The 22,773-nt window shown below is 31.8% G+C and overlaps 1 protein-coding gene across 1 annotated transcript in view; it reads left to right on the top strand.

Annotated features, from left to right (window-relative positions):
* Nucleotides 1–3,135: 3,135 nt before the first annotated feature.
* Smp_123430 (DNA double-strand break repair rad50 ATPase,putative) overlaps nucleotides 3,136–22,773 on the top strand; it is a gene marked incomplete at both ends in the record, with an annotated part of 21,833 nt that continues 2,195 nt past the window's right edge. The window contains 7 exons of the mRNA XM_018791525.1: nucleotides 3,136–3,186; nucleotides 8,002–8,187; nucleotides 9,814–10,079; nucleotides 10,968–11,082; nucleotides 13,755–13,913; nucleotides 15,284–15,377; nucleotides 19,271–19,605. Of these exons, the coding sequence (XP_018645299.1) occupies nucleotides 3,136–3,186; nucleotides 8,002–8,187; nucleotides 9,814–10,079; nucleotides 10,968–11,082; nucleotides 13,755–13,913; nucleotides 15,284–15,377; nucleotides 19,271–19,605 (1,206 nt within the window). The remainder of the gene's footprint in view (nucleotides 3,187–8,001; nucleotides 8,188–9,813; nucleotides 10,080–10,967; nucleotides 11,083–13,754; nucleotides 13,914–15,283; nucleotides 15,378–19,270; nucleotides 19,606–22,773) is intronic.

Genomic DNA, 22,773 nt, shown 5'->3' with positions numbered 1-22,773 from the left:
GACTCTTTTTATATGAGCGTATGTTTGTATATACTTCTTATCCTATTCATCACATGTCTGTAACTTATTTTTGTCTGACCGTAAAGACTGACCAACCCCGAATAAATGGAGTCGGCTCATACGCCTTCTCCAACGCGCGTCATTTCGCTCCACTCTCTTCTATTCGCTTCATCCCTCTGATTTCTTGACCATATCTGTGAGTATGCAAAATATATGTGTTCAGAAATCCGTTCGCGTATTTGACTTATTAAATTCTGTGATTCACCAACATGGATAAAGTTGAAAATAACATACGAGAATAGTCAGGATTTATATTTCGACACCAACCATTCAATAACAATCATTCATACTATCTAACTTGAGTCAGATCCCAGGCTACTAAAATTTGTACAAATTTATACTAACGTTTAGCAGTCTACCAGATGAAGATGTGATAAGCATTTTATTGGTGAAATGTTACGCGACAAGAAGAATTAACTTCATACAAAAAGGTTGTTCAATCAGTGTGAAATTCTTGATATGACCTACTATTATATATCAAGCGGCTTGACATTGTATGACATATCATGTTAATCAACGCCATTTGTGTCATCTAAATAACAATCATAAGCATACGGGTGTCATCCTCTGTATCAGATTATCTCTAATTTGCATAAATTATTTCTCCGACGAACAAAAATGCAATAGGCACTGGTATTTTTTTGAATTTTTGTCAATAAAAATCAATTGAATTTCACCATGAAGGGACAAAGGTTGGTGAATCAGCATGCTCAGATCAGCCAATCACAAAGATATGTAAAACATTGTTTTAACCAACCATCACTTCAATATCTAAGTGACTCAAAGCACCGCAAGGTTCGTTTTTTTGTAAATTACACCACGATTTTAAAGAAAATGTGACGCTTTTCTTAATGTTTTTTCCATCTTTTCAGTGAGAGTTTGTTGCAAGCTAACAGAGAATATACATAGCAAAGGTTTTTGAACTGTAATTATGAATAATCTTTTCAATAGTTCATATAAATATAAACCATTTAAAACATGATAATATAACATAATAGTATGATATATAATACCTAATACTATGTAGCATCAGATATTAATCTTTTCACAGTCGGGCTAGAAGTCATCAGCAGGAGAAAGCGACTCAGTCTGAAATGTTTGAAGTTTGTAACGGCAGCGTAAACGTGTGTTGTGATATTGTTACGAACTAAAACAATCAAAAGCCACTCAATGTTCACGATAGGTGTAGTATTTGGTCGCGGGACTTTCTCATAATAATGATTATTTTTTTGAGCTCTTGTGGTTAAACAAGATTTCGTTAGTAAATGGAGATGTTGAAAGTTGGTTAATTTAGCGAACACAGTTCATGGTCATGCTTAGACAATTTATTTGTATTATATATTCGGAACATTTTAGTTGGAAACTTTGCAAACACTGTTTACTGGCCTTGTTGCCTGTATTCACATAGCCAAATTTTAGGGATCCTAGGTGGGATAATGCTTCCACTGGAAACTTTATTTGTAAAAAATGTTTTGCGTATCTACTATGTTTTTAGTTCAGTTTTGCTCAAGTTTTGTAGCCTTTTAAGATTGTTTTTCATATACGTTAGGCTGTGTTTGGCATATCATGGTAATTACAATGGCTGATAATTATTAGATACCTAAATACCTACGTAAGCTTTCATAGAACATGTAAAATATTTGGGGCATAAGTTTCTTTTAAAATACTTAGCAATGCTTTAGAGGTTCAAAACCCTTCTAATTATGCAATACATTGAAGTCAGGAGATACATTTAAATGACTGAGACTTTGTTCATTGAATTACCCCCTGAATTATATCATTTGTGTATGAATGTTAACTATCTGTTGGTTTTTCACCATATTGATTTAAACTGAATATTTAATTACACAGTGTTATCAGAAAGATGCGGGAATATTGCTCATTAAACTTTACAGCATTTCTTTAAGTTCCTAATAGAATATCCTTGTCACTATGACCATATTTCACTGTTGAATTAAGTTGCATCTTAAAAGTATACCTAAACACTATATTTCTGTGGGCATGCATTCGAGGTGACATTCTTTATTTACACGCGGGTAGAATAAATTATTCGCATTTTACATAACATAATGTGTTTATATTAGCTCCGTCCAAATGCCAGTAACTTTTAACTGTCCCGAAAGTTAGAAGAGATAGGCTGTTTTAGCATTCGTTTAAATTTTGTTGTACATAAATTTAACAATATGTCAAACCAATTATTGCAACTAAAGACTAAATATGAATAGTCACTATAATTACCAAAGCTTGGTACTTTCAAAAAAACCGAGCATTCGGTAGATTGTCAATAACAAAGTAATGATATATTTGTGATATTTCAGTCAGTATGATTTAAATTTTCTGAAGTTTTATGGCTGAGTTTACGTCGTTTTTGTAGACGGTGAACACATCACCGAACCAAACAAAAGTTTAAATAGTACAGATATACATGAAAGAATGTTTGTTTCACTGTGAATATAAGCGTATTCTACTCTTTCTACAGGCCTATCTATTGTTAATCTGTTATGCAGAGTAAAAGAATTGTATGACTCGTCTGAAATAATGGTGAAGAATCGTTATAAACACTAATAGAGGTGACCTTCGAGAAGCAAATTTCGTAGTCATTATCTCTGTTCTTAATACCATTTTATAATCCTGTAATACCAAGTAAATCTGAGTTAGCATTAAAAGATGATAAGGTGACGATTACTACTACAGCTGCTTTAATGTAATTTAAAGCATTTATCGCAGTAACTTCCCACATTCTCTTAATAACATAAAATGTCGTGGTATTTTGAAGGCACTTTTTCATTGTTATATAGTAGAAACGCTAAAGATAGCAGCGTTTAAGTCAGTATGTTTGCATAAACGTTGAATATTTTATTGACAATAATTAAATCTACAAAACTAAGGGTTATAATCAGTATTTTAGCGTAAGCCAGGAGGAACTTTCTTTGATACCACCTTAAGTATCCCAAAAACCGGTAACTAACTAACAAACTTGAAAGCAATGAGAAAACGAGAAAAACAATATTGTTCCACTTCAAAGCTTTCATAGGTCGGTTCACTTTTCTCCCATTATTTGTGGATTCAAATAATATGTTGGAAGAGTTCTGCCACACAGTTTCTCCTGAAAATGTATATTTTGTTGTGGTAAGACCTAAGTATGAATAGAAAATATAGGGATTGACCCATGTTAAATTCAAATGCACGATGAAATGAGTAGGATGATGAGGTTTAATTTATGTAAATTTGTTTAACTTGCGTTGTCAATCTCCTCATGAAAGAAGATTGGAATGTCTCAATATATGACCCATTATAAGTTATTCTTCTAGACTACTACTCACTTCTTATCGTTTTTATCTGCCTAGAAAGCTGTTTGAAGAACATGATGTGAAGGAATAATTTCACTTGAAGTTATTCATCAAGAAAATGAGATTATCAATGTTTTCTTATTGGCTTTTTATTTGAATAGTTTTAGGTCTAATTATTACCGTTAAAAGATTGCCACTGAAGATTTTTAGATAACGCTGAGTAAAAATAGCTATTTATAACAGGCGAAGCTTAGGAAAGCTCTTTGAACTCGTGTATAACTTAGTTTTTAACTATATGTATTCATATACAAATGTATGTAAAACTTTTATTGTGTAAATCAATTAAAATCAATTAAAAAGTGTGCATGGTGTAACTGAAGACTGTCTTCAGAATCACTAAAATAAATTGTCTTCATGAAATTCATGTTTTTGGTCATTTGAAACATCCAACAACTTTGAACCTTTTATAAAATTAGTAAGTTAGTAGAATGAAAACGAAAAAAACTATTCAAATCAAAGTAACGCTAAGCAAACAGCATGCTACTTTGCATTTCATTGATGGCTAACACTTTCTCAAATACCCTTTCTATGGCATACTTACCAAATCAAAGCCTAACTGCAGGTATTCTGACTAGGTTTAAGTACTGAATACCATCTAAAAAAGTGCCTTAATCAACTGTTGCTTATTGCAGATACCTGAAGCTTAATTATACCAACAAATATATTTGACATATTCAAAGAAAAATGGATTGTGCTCCAAACACTGGCTGCAGTAAGCTAATCACACAATAATTTTCTAATATATAGACCGAACAACTTTATTTTCACCACGTGATCTACCACGTAGCGAGGTAGGTTTGAAATCGTTTTCTAAATAAAATGACTCAATGAATTACATTGAAATAAGACTGAAAGTAACTACAAATTATTTAGATTGAAGAACGTTTACGATTCTACCAAATGGAGGTAGATAAAAAGGATGAGTTAATAAGACAATTGACAAAGTGAGCATTTTGCTATCTTTTCTATACAGTTTACAAAATTAACTTTCTTCGTAGATTAACTGCAAACACACCAGTTATCCAGCATTTTCGTACACCCGATGCACAAATTTGTTCACATGAAAAACTCGAAGAAATTCGAATGAAAGTTGAAAAACTTCAGAACACAGTAAGAAAAACTTGTATTTTAAACTGAATATAAAAATGTTCAGATTGCAGAAAATAAAGACATAATACATGAAAAGAATATAACAATCAGTGAATTAAAAACAGAATATGATGCAATACGACTAGAGAATGTAGATCATTTAAAAAGAATTGAAGAATTAGAAAATCTATTGATAGAAAAGTCACACAAACTACATTCTTGTGAAAAATCTGAAAGTCAACGTGATTTAGTAATTCAATCACTACAAGAAGATTTAAAAATTAAAACAACTAAACTTCTAGATCTTCGTTATCAGTATAAGTAAGTAAATTTGCGTTAGGTTATTAATGCTAGCTTCTTTTTTCTACTTGGAGTAAATTTACTGCAGGAAACTAATTATGAATCAAAATCTTAATTGAGTCAAATTTTACTGATTAATTGATCCTCATTTATTGATAAGAATATAATGTCAGTCATTATATGAGTATTTTTCATCATTGGCACACATATTTTGGTTATTTATTAAACCATAAGTTAACTTTCAATTAACTTTTAATTTTCGAGGGAAAACTGTTTCATATACAAGACATGTGAATAATATTTGAATGTTTCTTGGGCCGGCAAAACAATATTTTATCATGAAAAACAGATCAGTCACAGACTTTTCGATAAACTCATATTTCAAGAGAAGAGCATATTATGATAAAATATTTGCCGGATAACCTCATTATGACCTCCAACCGACCAAAACGAAATTAAAACTCAGAAAAGACGAGCAAAACTGTTACTCTATGCCTGACGGTTGGCCAAATACAAACTATCCCCGAACGAAGAGGAAAAACACAAGACCAATGATTACTTATTTAAGATCATTATAGCATTTTGGACACTCATTTATATATATGCAAGACCAGCGCGTGCAGCAGACCAATCGAGTAACAATATTAACGATGAATAACAACACTGATGGAAGTACTAGGTACACGAATAATCGGTTCTAGATTATGAGTGGAAAATCATGTAGCAACAATTTACAATACAATTAAAAGCTTAGAACTAGGGTAGTGCAAAAATAATAAAATCAAAATATTCCATATATATATATAATCGTAGTAAAATAGCTTCGAACGATTTTACCTTATAGCTAAATTGTTTCTTGTAACAAACCCAAGTAAAAGTACTCATAATTTAAGCTGAATTAATGTTAATGCAATACAATTTTAGCTGGTTATTTACTTTTTATTTTCTTTAGGATGTTAGAGGAGAAATATGAAAGCAAAGTCCAAGCTGCAAAGACATCTCAAGAAGAATTAGAAAAATACTTCAAGGATCTTGCAAATTTGCTAGAATGTGAGGCGAAACCGCCATCTTGTATTCTTAAAGTAATGGATAACATTTCTAACATTTTCACCTGTGTTTCACTTTTTTCTAGTAAGCTCAGTATTATTCTAGATTACATTTCTGAGTTTCCTCTTTTTCTGGAAGGCTAGTGATTCCTATTCATTAAAACACATTAAAAATCCCCATACCAGTTTTGAAGATGCACTATGTTCTCATTCCTTATTGTGACTATCCATCGACTTGGTTTTTTATATTGTTTTACAGTTTGCCGTAACAACTTAAAATACTATATAAATCTACTAAGTAATAATGCCACAACCCCTTAAGACTCAAGTTATTTCACAGCAACTTGTGTATAACTTGTATTAACTTTTAAACACTAAACACAACCTCATATAGAATAGATGGAATGTGACTAAGATTTGAACTCAGGATGAGCGTTTTCTTCTGTCTGGGACTCGTCAGATAAATGTACTTTCCGCACCTAGCTACATTCCGTCTGTTCTATACCAATTTATGTCACAAGTGCTTTATCCAAGCAATCCATAGAGGATACACTTATACCAACCAAGATTGATCGAATTCCAGTCAGAATGTTAATAATGGGACCATTCAAACCATTACAAATGAAACTAAGTTCAATTGTTAAAACAACTAAACCAGTAAATTGGATTCTATATAAATTTTAATTAAAAAAATAAATCCTTGTCTTTTTTTTCACTTAAATATAACTCTAAAGCAGCTACTGACAAAAACAGCAGCCGATAATGTTACTATGGAAACCTTGACCTAAGAATCAAACACATGTAACTTGTTTTATTCCTGACCTAATTTAATCTGTTATTTCGCAAATATTATTAAGTGTACTATAAAAAACTTTGAACATTTATAGAAAAAAGATTTAAGTCAGTTTCGTAATGTTATCTTGTTTGTATGCTCTTTAATAAATAATGATATATTTTTTCTCATACGAAGTTAGCTAGAGGAGCAGCCTAGGAGTTAGCACTCTCAATCTAATCATTAAATAGTAGGTTTGGAACCTCCCTGTCGTAATGTGATTTAAATAGATGGGTATTATTGCTAACCTTTAAAACAAAAAAATAATGGATCAACGTCTGTCTTATTTTGAGAATCTCAACCAATCCCTAACCATGGTAACTAACTTGGAAATATGTTTTGTGACAAATGTGATATACTTAAATCTCTGTGTCAGAATCCAAATGCCCACATTTTCACTAATTTGTGAGTATTGTGGAAAATTTGTTGAATATAATTTGAATAAAGTTTAAATTGATTATAATTTGAATATGAACCGGAACTGTATCACGAACCATCAGCGAATTTTTGTAATTCTCCTTTGTCGTTAGTCATGACTACAAATAATAATCTTTGATGCTATGTAACTATGCTTAGGACGTCATCAAGCCAAAGCCTTTGGTCACATATACCTAGTATATATGATATATGGTCAGCTGCGGAATCTAGAATGTACGTTTCCTTTTATTTGAGATTCTTTAGCTGGATGTATCTAGTATTAATGTTTACACTGAAATTTCAACACGGTATCTTTCACATCAAATGCCGAACTCGTTGTTCATTGAGCTACTGAGTTTAAGTGTCTAGTAACACATTCTGAAGGTAGGAAAGTATTAGAAGTGGTTTGAAATTTCCTATTGTTATTGTTCGATACTTAATTTCCTTGAGAAAATCAACACTGGAAGTTTAGGTAAAATATGAAAACATTCATTAAATAGATCATTTGCATATCTTCCATCAGTTGTCACTTACTTACCCGATCACTATTCTTATAGTTGTTATTTTGATTGCTCTCCGTTTTCCTCTATGTTCTCTTCACTTAAATCTTCTGGTGGTAAGCCTTCCACACCCTGTGCCTTCTATATACTACTTATATCTGTCCTTATCAGTAGCACACAGGAACATTTAACTGAGAGATCCTGAAGACTGATGCTCACCATATATTAAACCACATATTATCTGAGTTTTAACTAAGTAAATCAATTGTGAAATGTTTATTTTACTAAGAAATTGAAGATGAAATCAAACCAAATAGTAAACAGACTATTGATAAGTCTTACTGTTTGAATATATTCATTTTTATCATATACATTTTCTTTATACATTTATTCTTATAAATTTATAGTTAACTGATATATTAAGATTATTATCTGACTCTAAAGAACAAATTAAACGACAAGGTGATACAATTGAAGCATATGAATTTGAACAAAGAGCATCTAGAGAGACTATATCACGTTTATCTGGTGAAATTAATAAAGAACAAGAATTAAGACAAGCAGCTGAAAATTCTGAAAGAGAAATTAAACAGGTACTATGTCAAAAGCTTTGATTATTTTTGTTTGAAATGAATAGTTTTTAAGTGATAGGAGATGTAAAACCCAAACCAAGACTTAACATCAGTCCAATAAACTGTGTAGTGTTGAACTGAGTCGTTTCAATAGATACAAATTCCCTATTAGAGTTCTATGAGATTATCATAAGTAGGGGTTAATGATTATGCGTTTCATAGCTCAGAATCATTCATAAGTTTTTGAAACATATTTTATGTCGCACTGTAAGAGAGGTTTCTGCAAGGTTGTTTGATCATGATTCCAGAAACATATACGTGAAGGATAATCAGTTATTCAAGTGCACAATTATCAGACAACTCATGTTCACCAAACATATTGTGAACATCTTTAAAACATTCCAATTCATTAACAAGCAACCAACACAAAATTTACCTCATTTTGTACAGGCAATTATCATCACAAATCTCCGACCTTATCTATGTTTACTGAAGGAAGTTCTGTGATGTTCCTTTCATCACCACAGTGGTTGTGATCACAATCGAATAATTATCTATCTTTACATAATCTTGATTATGTCCACACATTGACTTGCATTCACTTTTATTCGTGTCGACCAGTAGTTTAATCGTTGACTGTTTCGATTACCAATGTGTAATCGCTTCTTTCATCATGATCATTAGGGATAATTACCTAACCTCTTATAACGTGATTGACTATATCCTCAATAAATAAGCACTTCAACGATCTTAATGGGGACCAGACCAAGTACCTTCGGTCTGACAAACAAACACTTGATCTCTAGACCACAAAACCGGAATCCATTGTTGTATGTGTTTAACTCTGGCCATGGTCTAACTAAGATCATTCAATGATGTTCCAAATACGAAGATTTGGAAATCTCCACAAACTCCTGTACTAATGTAACTAGATGTCAATCAGAACTAAACTTAATTACACATGGTGTACCGTATTCTACTTACAGTGATTTTCGTTAGTGTTTCGAACATCGATTTCAATTTGACTAATCAAAGCATTGCAATACTTTGCTTCGAATAGTATTGCTCCTTGTAGTTTTAAGCTGTATTTTGTCGTTGATGATAAGTCTCGAAATACAGGAAATTTATTTCATTTCGTAGATATTTTTTAAAAGTATAGTTCATGCTAACTAAGTATTTTAAATTCCCTGAAATCATGAACCGATCAGTGTTAGAAAACTATTAAAAACCTGGAAGCACTAAATGAACGTTTCGTTTTACTGTGAGTATCCACAGCATTGCACGCCAATATCGAACCTCTAATGAGACGTAGTGATTAGTCGTAACCTGTCGAGATCAACCGTATCAGGCTTGAAGCAGTTATCCATCAAAGACAATGAAAAATGGTCGAGCAATATTGTGGATTGATTGAAATTCGACATCAAAACTTTTGGTTGCTGATTCAATGTTCTTTTGATTAAGTGTCCGTGTGAGAGACCGAAGGTCCATGATCCGAAGTCAGGTTGCGCACTGTTGAAAAATTCCGTGGTTGAACGAAACGCCCATCCAGTGCTTGTAGGTTCTTAATCATGGTCGGATATTGATCGGTTCATGATCTTAGTAAAACATAACAGTCTCCACATATTTTGTAATCATTGTTTTTTTCAGGAGTTTGAAAAAATCAAGACAGCTTATAAAAGATCAGAAAGTTGTATTCATTTATTAGAAGAACGTGTAAACAGTTTAACACAATCACTCCAAGCTGCAAGAGATGATGCAATAGAACGTGGAAAACAATTAAATAAAATAAATGAAATTGAAGCAATGTTTCAAGCTAAAACTAATAACCATAATACATCAGAACAATCATCTATAATAGACTTAGAAAAATATCATTGGAATTCTGATGATTTAAAAGAAATTCAAAAATTTATGTAAGTATAAGCAGAATTAGAAGTCATAACTGAGAACTGTTACTGTCAATTACTTCTTCAGACAGTCTAGTTATAAAACTATGTATATTCTGTCGTAATTATCAGTTTATATCATTTGTTTTTAACGCATTTTGATAGGTCTGGTTGATTGAACGCTATATTCGGATCCTAAGCTAGTCTCGTAACCCCCAAGCTAAATGGACACAACGACTTGAACACGAGAGAGAAAAGACGCAGAATATGCGAGAAGCACTTTACTCCAAAGGTTCATTTATCTACAGAAAATATAGGGTTTTTATCGTATTTTAGAAGTTTTTGGGTTTTACTGAAAATTCTAGAATACTACTAAACATAGTAGCAGTGTAGTAATCAGCTAATCAGAACATCTACATGTGACTTTTCATTTTTGAGATATTTCTAGTAAAACTTCTAAGCAAACGCTGATTGGATAAAATGCTTCTTAATGTTTTCCTGAGGTTGTCATGTCTATTGCGAGTAATTTGCATGATCATCCCAACACATTTACCAATAGGTATTTGAATTTATTAAATGAAAGCATAATGAGTTTAACGTTGATTTCTATTAGGAAAGATAAGAAAGAAGCTATCTGCGGAATCATCTTGTTTAAGATAAAATTTCTAAAGAATTGTAGATCAAGGGGATCTAGACAACTACTTAACTCAAGCGGTGTGTATCCACCATTTCAACTTTATGTTACCTATCTCCAGACTGATCACTGATCCACTTCACTACTTTATAAATGATCCAAAATATTCCAGTTATGCAGTAAATGTTGTATATAAAGATAACTAGGTATTGATTTTTTAGAGCAACCTGTACATTCTAATATTACGCAAAATAAATTGACATTTTAAATGATTTTTGTAGCGATGCAATGGTTTCTTGGCTTTCATTTTCTCATCCCGATCAATTATCATTACTCTTTAATGCAATTTCACAGAGGATTGAAGAAATGGAGGAGTCTTTAAGACAACATACACAGGTAAGGTATTAGTTTTATCCAAATCCTCTATAAGAATAAAATGGACGCACTAAGTCATTTTACAGATTTGAAGATCTTCCAAGAATAATAGTGTTGTATTTCCGGTTTATGCCGGTAACACTAGATTCAAGAATTAGTTAAAATGTACCAGCTCCGATCTGACCATACAAAAACTAAAAAGCGATAATTTTCTAGTGTTTTAAAATTTAAAAGTATTTGACAGTAAGAAAACTAACCCTTAAAATTCAACTATATTAGTGTGAATCTTTATCAGCAAGTGTTCATGCAAATAATGACTCAAGAGTAAAGTACCCATGTCAAAAGTTTAAAACTTTCCATAGGCACCTCCTACCAAAGTTTTCATTTAGTTTTTATAGTTGTGGAAACTTTTAAATGAAAAAAATCATAATTGTCATGTGTAATAGAATTTTTTAACGTCCTAATATACAGTCATCTTTTCTACCAAACAATAACAAAATTTGAAGGTGGACAGAATTTCTAATTCACAGTTAATTAACTGATGATGACTACATGACTATGAAGAAAAATTAATATTAATCCTAAAAAACTTCAAATGATTCATCTTAGTAAACGTAATAATCAAATCTATATCCTCATGATTATCTGTTCTGTAAAGTACATGAGGAGTAACTTTTCCTAATCCAATTAATAGAAAATTAGATAATTTGAAAAGTCTTAACAAAGAATAATTTCTTTTGTATAACAAATAACTCTTTAAACTAATTACTTCATTGAAGAAAACACACCATTATGTTTATTGAAACACTTTTGTCAAGCAAGAGTGAACATCAACTCTGAGATTCAGGTACATCCATTCGATGAGTCCCAAATAGGACGAAACGCGCGTCCTGGATTCCACTGTTAGCTTACAATGCTTGTGAATTAAGGCTATATCGAGGCAATACGCACAGTATGCACATATGCCAATAAGAGACTGACCAGTTGCAGTCCCAAACATCAATGGGAAGATTCAAACAAATAATATCGAGTGAATGTAAACACATCGAGATGCAAATAAATCCATCTGACCAAATCTCACATATGACAAAGTATACATAGTAGATTCTAGTAATATTAGTACTATGTAATAGGCTATAATCTTAAATATGAACAGAGTATTGAATAGAAACATTAAGAGTTGAAATGCACGTAATAGACAATTTTATAGACTATAAATACTTCTCATCTACCATACAAGTCTCGTCATCATAAATCTAGGTCATTCGCACGGTGTGTTCTTGGTTTATCAGTCAGTCAAGTAGTAACTGTTATTGCAGTTATTTATAATATATTAATAATTTGCTATAACATGATTATGATAATGATTATTGTTAAATGTATCGAGGCGTCTAAATCACACAATTGAGATACGCGCAAAATTGAAGTTCACAAAAGAACGATTTGTCTACAAAGCCGTTCTTTATTGAAGAATATGAATAAATTAGTTACAAATCTCAACTTGTGAGTTATCTGTGGCGTTGACTGTGTCGGTAAGTCTGGAATAGAAAGGGCTTCCCGCAATAGTAATATGAAGAATAATTGCAACACACGATAGTGTAGATGACAGCTGATAGCTGTGTATAGACTTGATAATAGTCTATCAATAAGCAAAAACGAGACCGAAAGCAGGTAATATGGAAACTGGTGCGTTTAAACGAGGAATAAAAGATTTCCGAAATTGCGAATAACTGTTACAGGAACTGAAAGAAGGTAACTATCATGATAAATACAATAAACATTATAAGTATACGTAAATATTTTAGAATATTACACAACGAACTTGCGTTACAACATGCGGGTAGAAAGTGCTAGGAATACAACCATTTACTGAATGTAAACAAGTAGTATAAAATAATAAACAAAAGAACTGAAGGGAAGAGAATAAGGACAGAGAGCGTAGACTTGACAATAATAATAATGATAATAATAATAAGTATCATAACAATAACAATAGAATTGAAAATGCAGTGTATTTCTATAAAAAAACTTTAGCAAAAAGCTTAAAATTTAACCATAATCAAAGCGATCAGTAAATAGACGTCTGTAATAACATTAAACGTAACGGGGTACTAAGTCAATTCACATGAAGGTACTTTATAAGCACACGGCAGCCAATATAAAATTAAAGTTTACTTCCATCATAGGCTAAAATGCGCTAAGAAATTGTTGGAACTCAGAAAATACTGTATAGTTATTTACGTCTAGTTTGTGACTGAACTCAGTCAAGAATTTATGATGGATCATATCATGTTCCCTTATTTCTTGTGTCATGCACATTGCCATTAAACTACCATGTCAGAATACAATAATTCACAATTCTAGCTTCAACCAATTTTCAGGAAACCACTATGAACGTTAAATGATATGTCACCACTGTTATGGATTCTCAAAGTAGAGGCAAAACAGTCATCAAGTGCTCGCCAGATATTTTTGATGTCAGTTTTGTATGGAAGTCACCATAATGGTGTACGAACTTTTTCACAAGTCCTATTTCTTTAATCATTTTTAATGTAAGATTCGTGCACTGAATATACATCAAATTAAAGTATAAACTTTATTTGGATTCAAACAATGGATGTATCTAATGGAACATGATATTTGAGATCAATCAATCATTATTTCTGTGTTTTATTTTATATTTTCCGCCAAAGGTTTGTACAGACGTAGAATTAGAATTGAATGATTTGAGAGAAGAACGATTAAATTACAATTCTAATTTTGATATGTTAAAAGAACGTATTACTTATTTGGAAGAACAAAGAGCTTCTGATGGAACATTGATTGATGAATTAAGAAATGAACGTGATAGAGTAAGTATTTTATCCTACCGAAGAAAAAGCAACATATAATTGTCTCGTTCAATTATTTTAAATCATCCATACTATTAGTTTGCCTGTTAAATGTTTATTTGCAAATCTGACTGTATCTTTTATTCTAAAATAGATATTACTTACTTACTTACTTACGCCTGTTACTCCCAGTGGAGCATAGGCCGCCAACCAGCATTCTCCGACCCACTCCATTGTGGGCCTTCCTCTCTAGTTCTATCCAATTTTTGTCCATTTTTCTCATGTCTGTCTCTATTTCTCGGAGTAATATGTTCTTTAGTCTTCCTCTTTTCCTTTGGCCTTCAGGACTCCATGTGAGGGCTTGCCTTGTGACGCAGTTGGGTAAGTAGATATTACTCTCAGACAAAACAACTTTTGTAATTCAATTACAATTATTTCAAACTATTTATATCTACATAAAGATAAATAACAGACTAATGATTAATAACAGTTAACACTGAAACGTGTTTATTAAGTTTACTTCAGATTTCTAAGACAGCTAGTGCTTGTCATCATAGAACATAACATTTATTCTCTTCGTACTTAACAGTAATGTACTCTCATTTTCATGTCTATTGATTGCCTTAATATGTGTTTGGCAGATATTCACTACTGTTAGTTCCTACAATTTAAGCGCAATATAATACTCCCTAAATCAAATTAGAGCTGAATAGTGATACATTATACGTATACCTCTTTGAAAGTTTTATTTCGGCCTCTAAATAAATTGATTACTTTTTGCAAAATCAGGAAGCTTTGGATAGGTTTTCCTTCCTACTATCAGGCTTCTCAACAGTGTACATCTACGGCCTCATCAGTGACTGACCGAGGATCTTGAGACATCACAATGTGCATTTACTTTTCAGACTGCCAAGCTAGCTTTCAGTGGTCTGTATTTCTATTTTCAGTGCTTATTAGCTCTCAACAGTTGTCTAAGGTCAGTCCGTGTTTAAAAAATTTACAAAAACTAAGAATCTTCAGAACCACTTATACTAAGAGAAGTTAAAGTAGATTATTAAAAATATACTGAGTTATTTATTGATGTAGTATGTTTTTCAAAATATTTTTGAATTCAGAACACTTTAACACAAATGAACTGAAGTCAAATATATCGGCTTTTAGATTACAACCAAATAGCTCAATGGTGTCCTGCTCACTGTTTGACTTCAAATTCTTAGGCCTTATTCCGTATTGAGTATTGGTTGTGGATTATTGAAACGTCTCAAATCAGGACAAAAAGCTGTTTGAATAGTTTTGAGTCGTCTAACGTTTACTTAAATTTTTTTCAGTAATAATGAAAATAATGAGTTTTTTCACTACTCAATGTCTGTGTTATTATTATTTGTTTGTAGTTACACTGCCATCTATGTAAATTAGCTCAAATTCTCAAAATAGATGAACCAATTGCTGAATTGGGTGCAGAAATATTAGGAGATACACTAGCACGTAAATCAAAACTTTTCTGTAGTTATAATATTACCATAGTTATATTTATTTGTTTGAAGTAACTTCTATGCTTTTATAATGTTTTTATAAGTTTTTACGGCGAGACTATAATTTATGGACGAGCCAATCAGAGGCGTTTGAGGGATTTCAAGGTCATAGAGCCAATTTTAGTACCCGGTGTTGATGTACGGTCGGTTCACAGGGGATTTTAGAGTAGACTTGACACTTAGGCAGCTACAATAAATGGGACTACCAATAAGTTCCTTTATTTGTAATTGCGGTAATTAAATGACTTGCAGATTTCGAGCAGACTACCATGATGTTGTCCTTCGTTGTAACACATGTTGGAGGAAGACGTTTGTTAAAGTAGGAAGCTTTCTCACTCGATTCAGATTGAGACTAAGGCATATTATAATAATTGCCGCGAACTGTATAATAAAAGCACCAGTAACATTGGCTGAATTAATAGCAGATTTTACGGAAAATTCGGCTGTCCAGTGTTGCGAGTATTGCAGGGACATATCCATAATAAAAATGATAAACTTACACAACCGGAGTACACTCAAACAATATTTAAGCTGTATGGTCGAGGCTGAGATGGTTTTTATGACCTTATCGTGGCTCAAGAGACCGACTATTATGGAGCCATATGGATGAGTTCCTCTACCTTATGCATTACGATTTGAGAACCTTTGAACCTCTTTCTAACCTTGACAGGATTTAGGACCATATATAAGAAGTGTATCCACTTTAATTCTTTGGTTTTGTATAATATATTTTTACTCGATGCTGACTGTTTACTGATTGACTAACATTTCTCGAGGTCACTTAAGATTCGTTCAAAGGTCGTCCATAAATTATAGTCTCGCCGTTTTTACTATAATCTTAAGGTTCCCAATCTTATTCACATATTAATAATGCTTTATTAAACACTGTAATACTATTTATTAATGTTCAATGAAGTTCTTATTAAATTTTCACTGTTCATTGGCTTCAACAGGGGGTATAACCTAGTTTTCAGGTTTATCATCAATTATGTTTAGCATCATGATATTTAGAATTCTTCATACATTTTACCATACTTCATTGAGTTTATACTTTGAAGTTAGAATTATTTATATGTATTTACATTAAATGAAAATATTAGCTATAACAGAAAATGATATTGATAAGTAATAGACAATGGTTGTTGAAGTTAAAAAGAAAAATTTACATGGATTATTATAAAACCATTCGGATAATTGAGGACAATCTGAATAAGATTTGTAGAAATGAAGAGTTTAATGCATGTATTTCTTCGGTTTCAATATACGTTAGAGATTTCATATAGGGTAGATTAGAAGATGAATTACTTACTTACGCCTGTTACCCCTTATGGAGAAGCATAGGTCGCACATCAGCACTCTCCATCCAACTCTGTCCTTGTCAATCCTTTCCATTTCTTTACAGTTGCTATCAATCCTTTTCATATCTGCTTCTATATTCCAGCGTAATGTGTTGTTTGGTCTCCCTCTTTTCCGCCTCCCTTTAGGATTCCAAGTTAGGGCTTGCCTCATGATGCAGTTTAGTGATTTCCACAATGTATATCCTATTCACTTCCAACGTCTTTTCCTAATTTCCTCTTCAGCTAGAAGTTGGTTTGTTCTCTCCTACATTAGGCTGTTGCTGATGGAATCCGGCCAGTGAATGTTGAGTATTTTGAATAGACAACTGTTTATAAATACTTGTACTTTTTGATAATGGCTGTAATAGTTTTCTAAGTTTCATCTCAGTACAGTAGAACTGTCTTGATATACGTATTGAAGATTCTGACATTGATGTTAGTTGACGATTTTTTTTGAGTTCCATATATTCTTCAGTTGTAGGAATACTGCCCTTATTTTACCAATCTTTGCTTTTACGTCTGTATCAGTTGAGATCAGATAAGTAATGAACATAGATGGATAATTTAGATTTACTTTAAAAGTATACATAAATAAAATGCGATTTACTGAATTCATACGTTTGCCTTAGTTCTTATGAAAACAATATTTGTATCCTAAGATAACACATTATATTCAAAGATACGTACAATACCTCCATTACTTCTCTTCTTAATGTGGATACTTTAAAACAAACAAATGAATTGTTAAACTGTGATGTGATTAAAATTAAGAAGTACTTATAAATTTGGAATTGCTTAAAAAAGTAACATTCAGATATGGTAAAGACTATAGAATGATGGATAATGTTAGTTGCTCAGGTAAATGCTTTTGATGTGCATTGTACCCTATGATAATGAAGAGATGAAAAAAAAGCAAAATTACATTCTTTTACTCATTGTTAACTTTTGATTCAAAACTACTTCCGTTTTTAATTCAATGGGATAATTACACAGTGTAGTATTTGTTTCTGTTTTCTAGTGTGATATTTTATTCGGTTTAACATTAATTTATTTGAGTGTGGTTTTTTATTCAAAGATACAGTATTCTTGTATTAAGTTAACATGCACTATGTTCAGCATCACATGCAGCATGTAATTTGCTCTATAATTTGTTTTATATATAATATCACCCTAATTAATAATCAAATCGGTTCACAAACAATATATAAATGAGTGTATTTTCAACAAGATTCATCGTCGTCATGTTTGGGGTTCAATAAGTCTTCACTTGTAACCAGTCTTGTTGTTTTTACTTTGCGTTGTGGTTTCTCGTTTTGCAAGTATAAGTAATAAGCGATTCCGACATAGCAATTAGAGACAATCAGTCATAACACCCTCCTAGTTGTGTGGTTTGTTTGTGAAACTTTCTTTGCTATTCTAAGCAACATGATGTTATCTCCCAAAATGACAATTAATCCTCTTCAATTAGACAACATAGTTCAGACAAATCAATACTATTACAATAATGAAACTATCTAGGAGTCCTGATAAGTTTTGTTTTAAGACAGATTTCCGTTAATAATAATCCTTTGAAATAGACAACTGCATTCGCAAACAGAATACAGACAGTTTTTTCACTTACAACTCCCTTGATTTCTGTCTGTCTATTTTTGTTAAAATGAAAATCAGAAAACGGCTATTGTTATATAAACATTTCTAAATAATAACTTCAAAGATATTTTTCAGAGTTGACTATTTGAAAATGGTTCAATTTTGTACTTATCTACCCCAAGTCTGTTTCAGTGACTATGATCAAATTTATATAAATTTCACTTCATACATGTATTTGGGCACAAAATTACAAAATCTCTTAGTAAAATCTGAGAACCATTCAGTAAATTCTTCATTTTCCAAATGTCAATCAATCGTCTCAGACTTCATTGTCCCTTCGTTCTCTTTTCTTGATTTTCTTAACCTTTTGTCACTAGGCATTTCACTTTCCATCGATGATACATACTACGTATATCAGTCAACATCAGTAGTAGACACCAAAATACCAATAAAATAATATTCATATGTATTTTTCATCTTCCTCAGTCATTAATTCCTGACCGCCTTATGATCTTATCTTGAAATTTATAATTTCGATATTTAATTCAAACTAACGATCAAAAGGTCCCGACTAATCAATAATGTATCCTTGCATGATGGTTCATATTTCGTTAATGTCTCTTATCTTTTTACTACTACTAAGTTATAGTGTTATAATGATCACAAAAGGGTTAAATTTTTCTTTTGTGCATCGAAATGTTAAGTTTATTTGTATTGAGGAAGTACATTTAGATAAAGTTTAGGTAACCCCACAAATTGATTTCATGGTGAATGATAATTGTCTTAAAATAAACTCTAAGTTCAGTTTTATATTCAACAAATAAATGAAGAATAACGATTTTAGTTTATATTGATAGTGAATTCACTGCTCTTTATGATTTGTTTTAATTGAATGTTTTATATATGCCATAACTTTTAGTACGTCTTACCCAGTTACAACAAGGTGAAACGGAAAAACAAACAAATCAACGTTTACAAATTTCTCGATTACAACGTGAACTACGTGAAACAAAAGATAGAGCAGAATCACTTGATTTACAAATAGGAGTTATGCGACGTCGTTTAATTGACGCTCAGGAGAATAGGAATCAAACAGTTATGCCAGCAAGTAGTACTCCTATGACATTGGCTACATCGGAGAAAGAAAGACGAAAATTATTAAAACAATTAGAAAATGTTAAAGTATTAGAAAATAATCTGCGTCAAGAAGTGGTCATGTTAAAAGCTAGATTACTTGAATCAAGTCAGACTAAGGTGAGTTAGTTATTGAAGAACTCCAATATATATTTGAGGTAATTTTCATCACGAAATGATATCAGTTAGAGAAATATTTCAAACTAAGCGACACATAATAACCAAAATCTGTATAAAGCAGCTTAAATGAATAGCAATCCTCTACTCATTAATGACCAATATTGAAATGATTCTCGGGTGAGGGACAATCGAATGCATTTGAGCACAACATTACAGAATATTTCATTAAAATATGAGAACCATATAGTGAACAGCTAATTTGCAAAATAACAATCAATTGTCTCAATTTGACTGTTTCTTCTGCAAATATCCGTCCATAGTCTCCGATTATAGTTGTTCATGCATTTTCGTACTAATTGCGTGCCGTTTCAGTTCTCTCCTTATCGATCTTCTACTGAAATACATTCAATGCCCGATGATCACCATATACTAATTATGTGGATATCAGAAACCCACACCACAATACTAGCTAGAAGTTACAACTTTACTAAACCTAATTAACTATCAATGAACTCATTTTTGAACAATAGAGATAATCTACTGTCAATCTGTTTGCTTTCTTTCTTCTTTCTCATTTAATTTACAATTAAGTGTATGAAGTTATGGATTTATCTCCTGTAATCACCAAATATATTGTTGGGAAATGAATTTATTAAATTTAACTACAGTTTGTTAAATCGTCACATTATTTATAATAATTTATATCACAGAATGACTTTAGTTAAACAACCAAGAATTATTGGACAAGTGAATCGTCCTGTTGCATCACTTCTCAATGATGTTAATCCCTAAGTTCATAATGGAGTGGACTTTGGAACTTTAGGACTTGTAGCCGGCTCTTATCTTTAAAAGACTTAATAATAATGTGATAATTAGTTGCTAAACTCGTGGGTAAATTCCTGGATCTTTAGTGAAAAATCGTCTTTGGTATTGTTCATTCATAACAGAAGTGAGGCATATATTATTGATACCAATAGGTGGCAGCAGCTTGATGTCAGGAATTGACCAAAGTTAAAAATATAGTTTATAGGTTTAAAAGGTATCATAATTCCTGGAAATCCTGGATTCGATCTTTGACAAAGTTATAGAGATGCCCTATTGATGAGTCCCATTCTAGGATGAAAGAGCTGTACCATCTTTAAATGGTTATTTGGCTGAAGATAATCTGGGTTGTAAACCATTATAAATAGTTTGTTGATCTGATAAATATAATTAAATTTGATAAATAGGACTTTTAATGACATATTCCGTGATGACAGATGATAAATAGACAACTCAGTTAGTCATAACGTAGAACTTTGTTATGAATTTAAAAAATAAAGAAGGCCGTATGCTACTCGTTATTGATCTTATGTTCGGTTTTTTATCACGTGAATTATCCATCAATCGAAATACGACTTTTCCAACCTTAACACTGTGACAAATCAACGACGTTCGACCAGTATGAATAGTGTAGCGTCCTTATTGGTTTCTTGTCCACCTGGCCCTTCCAATTGAGTCCAGAACACCAATTACAGCTTCTGCTATACGAGTTTATGAGAATCATTTATTTCAAGCATATTCGGTTTATATACCTGACAGACAGACCACTTCACACCATAAAATAGAAAATAATATTTGTACAAAATCAAGCCAAATGTGGCTGTGAAAGTTGAAGGCAATAATCAATAAACTCAATATAATTTAGAAGCAGTAATTCGTATAATAATAATAATAATCCGCAGATCAAAATGAAGATTATAATAAGATGAATATAGATATACATAATCTAATCACGCAATAGTTAAACAATAAGCATGTATATAGAATAATAGTCCATTAATAGGTCCTGGGAGTTACCCGTACCATGCCTTCACTAGCATATAACAAACTTCGTACGTACGTACATTAGTTCGACAACTGCATACAACTAAATGAGATTTGTAGATTAAAACAATTTGTTCTTACCCTTAACCTACCCTAGTAATACTGATTTATTATCCAGACTAGTTACCATATTACTTTTTTGCACTTTTTCTCGTTACGACTTACCTTTTATTTGTCTAGTTGACCTTTTATTTTTAATATATAAATGTTCTTCACAAGTATATGTGTGATCAGATTGTTCGAAATGCATTGCTCAAATGTCACATAATTCTGATAAACTTCGTCTTCTCATTACATAATTGAGATAAAACAATATCGACCAGCTTATCCTATTACTATTATTTTCTGGTTTAATTTTATTACCTTTTAGCACTGACAATAAATAAGGCATGTTTAAGCTGTTCAACTCTACTCATATGAATGTGTTTTAATCTGAGTCATATGGTTGAGTAAATCACTGATAGCATATGAAACTAATGATCTAAACAAATATATAATATTTGTAAGGATAATATTCCCATAGCATCTTCCGAGGTTCTCTATGTGAGTACATCATCAACATTTTCAAAATAAAATTTATTTCATCTTCGTAAACTAGACCATATATTGAGCAGTAGGTGTACATACATTGGTTCTATAAAAGGTTGTTCCCATATTATATAAGAATAATATATTTGAATTTGAAGTAAATTCAACGTTTCACCTGGCAATCTGGTCCAAGCTTTTTCAAGGAAATATAATCAAACATCAAAATTATCGAATATAAATAGACACATGGTTCTCCGGTTCATTTTATACTGAATAGGTCATCCAATCAGCGTTAAAAATGTCTAAACTCGGTATATGTATTAGTGTGTAAGAGACTTGTGATGTGAAATGATATGGATTAAGATAACATATTGTTGGATTTACTTCAGATTCATTCGCTGAGTTTTTACAAATATATATTATTCTTATTTAATGTCTTACATCAACTCGGTGCCCAAATACTGTGAAACTAATTTAGACGAAAGTTCTTATATGGTTGTTCTCATACTCTATGATTGATGACGTAAGTAATCCACGGTATTATGAATAGTGTACCTTCTCAATGGGTATTATTAATTACATAACTTGAATGTTTGACATTCTCTCGTATATATTTAGTCAGCTAATGTTTATTATAATGTCCACTTTATTTATACATGTCTTGTCTTACGGTTTATATTATATATAGTTAAGATCGTGGGTCAATTGAAGCTAGACCACCATGGAAAACCTGGAAGCACTGGACGGCCGTTTCGTCCTACTGTGGGACTCACC

The sequence above is a fragment of the Schistosoma mansoni genome (genome assembly GCF_000237925.1).
Source record: "Schistosoma mansoni, WGS project CABG00000000 data, chromosome 2 unplaced supercontig 0171, strain Puerto Rico, whole genome shotgun sequence".
NCBI lineage: Eukaryota > Metazoa > Platyhelminthes > Trematoda > Strigeidida > Schistosomatidae > Schistosoma > Schistosoma mansoni.
Note: the sequence above shows the minus strand (reverse complement) of the source record. Positions and strands in the feature narration are given on the sequence as shown.